We start from the raw sequence: 6,000 nt of genomic DNA on the forward strand, positions 1-6,000 counted from the left end.
CAATCCAACGCTTGGCACTACCCAGACACTTGCTCTTCGTAGCAGCATGTGAAGCATTCAAGTACCAACAGTAGCAGCTTTGTAGCTTTATACTACTCCATGCAAAGCAGAAAAAACAGTAAGTACATTTGTGATCTTTAAGTCTTCTGGTTTCAGGCAGGGAACGAGATAACAAATTCATCCTCATCAAAAGTACAGAATAAATTCCAAGTGCACTCCACTGAGTCATTACACACCAAGATCTGATTCGGGAAACAGAAGCATTTATAACCTTCCTTACAACCTCAGTGGGTCTACTTGTGAATAAAACCTCACATGTGCTAAACCAGTGGTAGTCTTTAAAATAATTAACTCTGCAAGAAATCAGAAATAGTTCGAAATAGTAAAAGCTTTGCAATCAGATTCAAATCATAGTTTTTTTCATGTGGAAAAAATAAAAAATCAAGAGGCAAGTCTAGCTGAAACCTTCCATCACCTGTAATACAAGTGATACGAGCTGTTAAGCATAAGTGAAGCCTCTGGGTGTACTGAGGGCAGCACATTTCTCCCTCTTAGACCTCCAGTCATATTATTAAAGGCCTGTCACATTTTCCCTTCTCCATTTCTTCCAATTTCAGAATCCCCCTAGACATGTAAGGAGATAATATGCTTGATAGTCACTTTTCCTACCTGAAATAATTTTTTTTCATCTAAGACATGCTGAATTGGGTGATTAGTCCAATCAAATCTGGTGCCTCGATTCTGGCAGAAGCCAATATTGAATGTTTGGATGTTCCCTGGAGTTATGAAGCACACACTACACCACACTAACAGAACTAGTGAAATATGCATCACTCAACACAGAAGAAAAATTATTTCATAGCCTCTATGGCTATTGGGCCACACCTTGATACGTCAGACCTAGTTAAGATTTTTTTTTAAATCTCTATTTATTGGTCATAAAACAATGCCAGCCTTTCTCAATGCATGTATTGATATCTTTTGATTAGAGAGATGATGTGGCCAATCCTATTATTTGAGGGGCAAAAAAAGAAAGAGCTCACAGACGTCCAAAAATGCAATGACGGCTGAACACTCCCCATTGGCTGCGCATTTTGGCATTCACTGGCTTTTTATTACGCAGGGGAGTTAAACAGAAGAATAAAGATTTTATTTTTTTCTGTCTACACTGGGAACCTAAGGACCTAAACTCCTGAAGCAAACACAAAGTTCTGAAGGGAAGCCCCGAGGGCTCTCAGGAAATTAATCCCCACTCAGCTGACTAGTCATCCCCACCAGCAGCCCAGCACCGCTCCTCCTGGGATCTCATGACACAGATGAAAGAGCAACTACACGGCAAAAAAAAAAACAACCCAAAAAACCCGAAACAAACTTCAGCTACACTGGTGGAGGCAGAGAGGGAAGATTGAAGGCAACGCGGTCTCTCTGAAAACAATGTTCAGAACACACACACGTTCTTTGCCCCGTTAATGAGCAACACATGGATTCCCGACAGAAGGGGCTGGTTGTGCCCAGCCACCACTTAGTTTAGCAGGAAGATGCCGAGTGATTCTCCCGGGAGCACCGGGGGAAGATCTGCCAAAGCACCCAATCACGATGCAGAGCAGCTTAAAAAAAGCAAAGGATAATAAAAAAAGCACCCTCTGTCTCTAAAACACGGTCAGTTCCACCGGCAGAGCGACTCGCTCCGGATCCAAACGCCGTGACACAGCCTAAAAGCAAGCCTGGGGACCAGCTCCGCAGATTCCCCGAGCAGGGGCAGGACAGGGGATGCTCCTCTCCCTTCTCCGCTCCCTGCCGGCCCGTGAAAAGTCTCTGCTGCTGCTGCTGCTGCTCCCCGTCTCCGGGCACCGGCAGCGTCTGCCAGGGAGGGAAGGAGGGGGAGAAAGGGGAAGGGAGGAGGCGCCAGCGCCGAGCACCGGGACAAAGTTGCGTTGGAGCCGGGGGGGCGGCAGAGCCGCTCCCACCCAGGAGAAGTTTGGCCCCTTCCTCCCCATCCCTCCCGGCGCCCGCAGCCCCCGCAGCTCCTACCGCCTGCGGCGGGGTCCCGATCAGCATCTCCAGGTAGTAGCCGCGGCCGGAGTCGCCCTGAAGGTTCTCCACCATGGCTAAAAAGTTGAGTGTGCCGCCGGGATCCGAGGCCAAGGCCAAGCCGTCCGCAGCCCCGGGGGCATCCTGCTGCCGGCTGCCGCTCGCCGGCCGCAGCACCACCGGGGCGGGCGGGGAGCCGGCGGGGGCGGCGGGGTGGGACACGCGGAGCGGCAGCGAGAAGAGCGCCCGGCAGAGCCCCGCGGTGCCGGCCAGGAGCAGCAGCAGCAGCAGCAGCAAGCTCGGAGCCGCCAGCGCCGTCCCCATCCCACCGGAGCCGGGAGTCGCTTCCCAAGTGCGGCGGCTCCGGCCGGAGGCAGCGGCCGCCTGGCTGCCAGACTGGAACAGCCGAGGGGTGGAGGAGGAGGAGGAGGAGGAGGAGGAAGGAGAAGGGAGCGGCTTACCCACGCCCCGGCTCCATCTCCCCCTCCCCCGAAGCGAGCTCCTCCTCGCGTTCCTCCCGCACGGCCCCCGGAGCGCTCGGAGCTCCGCGGTTCGTGCGGGGAAAAGTTACTGCGACCCAGCGCCCACGGGAGAAACTTCCCGGCTCGGCTCAGCCCTGCCCGCAGCCCTGCTAGCGGAGCGTGACGGCACGGTGGGGAGAAAAGTTTCCGAAAGCTTTAAAGGGATGGAGCGGGGACCGCGGCTCCGCTCCCCTCCCGCCGCGGTGGCCACGGTGGCCGGGAGCCTCCGTGGGAAGCCGCTCCCATCGCTGAGGCTGTGGTGGGGCAGGAGAGGATGGAGGTGGGGATGCGGGGTCACTCGGGGGTGCGGGAGTGTCCCCGTGTGCCGGCTCACACGGCGCTGAGGAGCGGGCGTGTGTGTGTGTTTGTGCGTGTGGAAATTCATCTGCTGCACCGGCAAAGAGCGAGGCACGCAAAGTCTGCTCGAGAGAGCATGCGAGGCTTTAAATGTCTTCATCATGCACGGAATTAATAACGGCAGTCAAGTGCGGCCTTTTGAAAGATGGGAGCACTTAGGGTGGAATTAGTCTCGACATCTCTGGAGTAATGACAGTGCCTGATGGATCGTTGGATGGAGCGGATAGTTCGAAAACCTTGAAATGTAACACTGGGCAAGTCTAAGCAGAGTCACTCTGTGGTTGTTTCTGGCTCTTCCCCCAGTCCTCGGTTGTAGATAAAGTTGAAAAATATCCAGCTGAAGTCATGTGTACTTATCGGTGTCCCCCTGATAAATTTGCTGTCCTAGGCAACCACCTGGTCTGTCCCCGTGTGTAAATCTGTGCCAAACTGCGTGGACTGAGATCCCTCCCTTGCCAGAGTAAACTGAAAGAGCTCCCCCTTCCCCTTCCTTGAGCTGGAGTAATCGACCGCAAGATTTCCAGGTGTTTCCCAGGTATTAAATGAAGTTTCAGTGAGAGGTAGGCAGTGTTCATTCCTGGGAAGGCTGAGCAGCCTGTTTGGGGGAAAGATACTTGGGCAAGGCTGTTAACTGTAGCCATTTGTCAGAGTTGCCTGAAGAGGATAATCCTTAAAAAGAAAGTGGGAGCCCACCTTCCCTTGCTGAAGGAAAAGAGGTGTTTTCACATTTTTTTCACTGATGTTTTTGTTACTCTGCCTCTGTCACCTAAAATCTGGAGCCCTTGTGCTCACTTTGTAGGGCCTCCCTTGGATCAGTTCAGTGCTTCTGGTGCAGCTGGATGCTCTTCCTCCTGCATCCATGGCAGGAGGGGGATGCACACCCTGTCCTGGCTGGTGGAGCTCTCTGCAAGAAGGAAAGGGCTGCAGGGCAAGCCTGCAAGGACCGTGGCCTGGCTGGGGACTGGAGGTGAGGTTGTAAATGAAGCTTCCTCCCCGGAGGTTTTTGTGCTTGTGGGAAACCACGCACCTTGGTAAGAGGTGAAATTGTGCAAAGTTCCCCTGCTGCACAAAGCTTTCTATTTGCCTGACAAGTAGGAAGGTGAAATATTGCAGCCCTGGTCTGTCTAGTCTCACCTGCTCCAGATAGAGGGAAAATGCTGCTGGCAGCTGAACACCTGAGGGAGTGGCAGCCAGGCTCACACAAAGAGGTTATCTCTGGGGTGCTGCAGTAATGGCTTTTCCTAACGTGGCTGGGATAGTGACAGGTTGCATTGTAGGGCCTGTCTAGCTGCAGCTGAAGCTGAAGGGGAATTAAAATGCTTGGGGCTCTTCATGGGTGAGCTGAAAACTGGTGAAATGCCCCCGCCCCTTTGGAAAGGGGAGTGTGAAAAGTAATCAGGAGTATAATTGAACACCCCCTCAGAGTGGTAGGGATGTATTTAGAACAGTCAGCAGCTATGTGCATTTTGTTTTAATTCTTTTACAGTGCAGTAAGTCTTCCCCCTTGCCGCTGTTGCTAAGATACGTTACCACACTCCTGGCTAAAGCAATTCCAGCCGAAGAAGTGCATAGTTTTCAGAGCATAGAAGATATAGCATAGCCTTTAAGTGTTTAAAAAAAAACTTGTCCTTTTTTTTTTTTTTTTTAAATGATGTTTGGTAAAAGTTCTTCCTGTCCTGTTTTCCAGAGCCCTGGCTCAGTCTCGCAGCAAATGCACATCAGACAGCTGCTGTGTGTGAGATGCTGTGTGTGAAACCTTCCTGTCCTCCCATGGCATCATCCCAGCAGGGCTGGTGTGCAGCCTGCAGCCGGGTTTCTGCCTTGCCTCCTCTGCTCCTCTATTTATTTAAGTATCTGAGAAGGATTAGGCTGTGCCATGTACAGGTGAGAAGTTCCAGTGCATTTCTGAGCGCTGGCAGGAGTGGGCCTTTAAAGTGCAATGTGAACAGCTGCTTGGGAAAGGAGTTATAAAAAAAAAGTCCTCCCAGAGAGCCAAATGTAACTACATCCAAGATGTTCCTTGGAGGAGAAGTCATCTGTATGCAATGAATGCCACAGTAAACATGCACATTTGGTTTTTCTTTATGTATCACATACAAAAAATAAATGCCAGAAATAGACTCAAGTTTTAGTGTCTGCACGCTTTGTATTCTGCAATATTTGGTGAATCTTGTTTTTCTCTATTTTTGTTATTCGAGTAAATAATAATAAAAGTAATTAAAATAAAATAATATAAAATAAAAGTAATTTTAAGTATCAGTCTCTGTGAATAGGCCTTTTTTTTTTCCCTTCAAGTTAACTGTCCACGTATAAATTTTCAGGTAAATCTTGACTTTAATCCAACTCTGCGTTAATTTAATTTGATGGCACCGTGCTGCTTTAAACCTTGAGCCACTTGCCAGTGAATTAACATTTGTCCCTATAACACAACCTTCCACCAGGATTTACAGAATACAGAGCATCATAAAAATGCAGCTGCTCTGTGCTGTGGACAAGGTGTGTGTACTCAGTCAGAGGGGACAGTGGAGATGTTAAATCAGGCCTGTTGAGAAAACAAGCAGGAACAGAGGAGGCATCTGAAGATGCAGAGGAAGTGCTGGAGCTGATCTGAGCAGAGGAGCTGTGTGTGGCTAAAAAGAGATCCTCTCCTTGCCGAGGAGGAAGCTATTAGGGGACTGCTCAGATCGAAGTGCCTCTCTGCTGAGCTTCTCAAGGAGTCAGGCTGACCTGTGCCAGCCTTACACAATGATAAGGGCAGATGGGCACAAACACTTCTGTCCTAAAATTGCTTTGTCTGCTTTCTGTGTTCTTAGCATAATCAATACTTTGGTTTTAAGAAGAGTGATTGTTCTTTACTGTAATTCCACCACGTTCCTGAAGGAAACTTGGCTGGACCTGCAGTGTGCAAAGGGTTAATTCACAGATTTCGGTAGGAAAGGAGAGGAGAGGTTTTGTTCTTCCTGGACGTGACTGGGAAAAGGTCTTCTCTGTCTGTGGTTGTCTGGCAATCAGTTTTTTCATATTTTGGGGCCTAATGCAGTGAAGTATTGCTTGTACAAGCCAAGTGTAAACAATCAAGGGGCAGCAGAGG

At 50.0% G+C, this 6,000-nt stretch overlaps 1 protein-coding gene and 1 long non-coding RNA gene across 2 annotated transcripts in view; one reads left to right on the forward strand and one right to left on the reverse strand.

Annotated features, from left to right (window-relative positions):
- BACE2 (beta-secretase 2) overlaps window positions 1–2,412 on the reverse strand; it is a 52,927-nt gene extending 50,515 nt beyond the window's left edge. The window contains exon 1 of the mRNA XM_014880610.2: window positions 2,032–2,412. Coding sequence (XP_014736096.1) covers window positions 2,032–2,355 — 324 coding nt within the window. The 5' untranslated portion in view covers window positions 2,356–2,412. The remainder of the gene's footprint in view (window positions 1–2,031) is intronic.
- A 434-nt stretch (window positions 2,413–2,846) lies between these two features.
- Window positions 2,847–5,168, forward strand: LOC148224985 (uncharacterized). The gene is made up of 2 exons (XR_015801872.1): window positions 2,847–3,876; window positions 4,597–5,168. It is a non-coding gene; the product is annotated as an uncharacterized LOC148224985 (long non-coding RNA).
- The last annotated feature ends 832 nt before the right edge of the window (window positions 5,169–6,000 follow it).

Source organism: Sturnus vulgaris, chromosome 2, assembly GCF_052056855.1.
Source record: "Sturnus vulgaris isolate bStuVul1 chromosome 2, bStuVul1.hap1, whole genome shotgun sequence".
NCBI lineage: Eukaryota > Metazoa > Chordata > Aves > Passeriformes > Sturnidae > Sturnus > Sturnus vulgaris.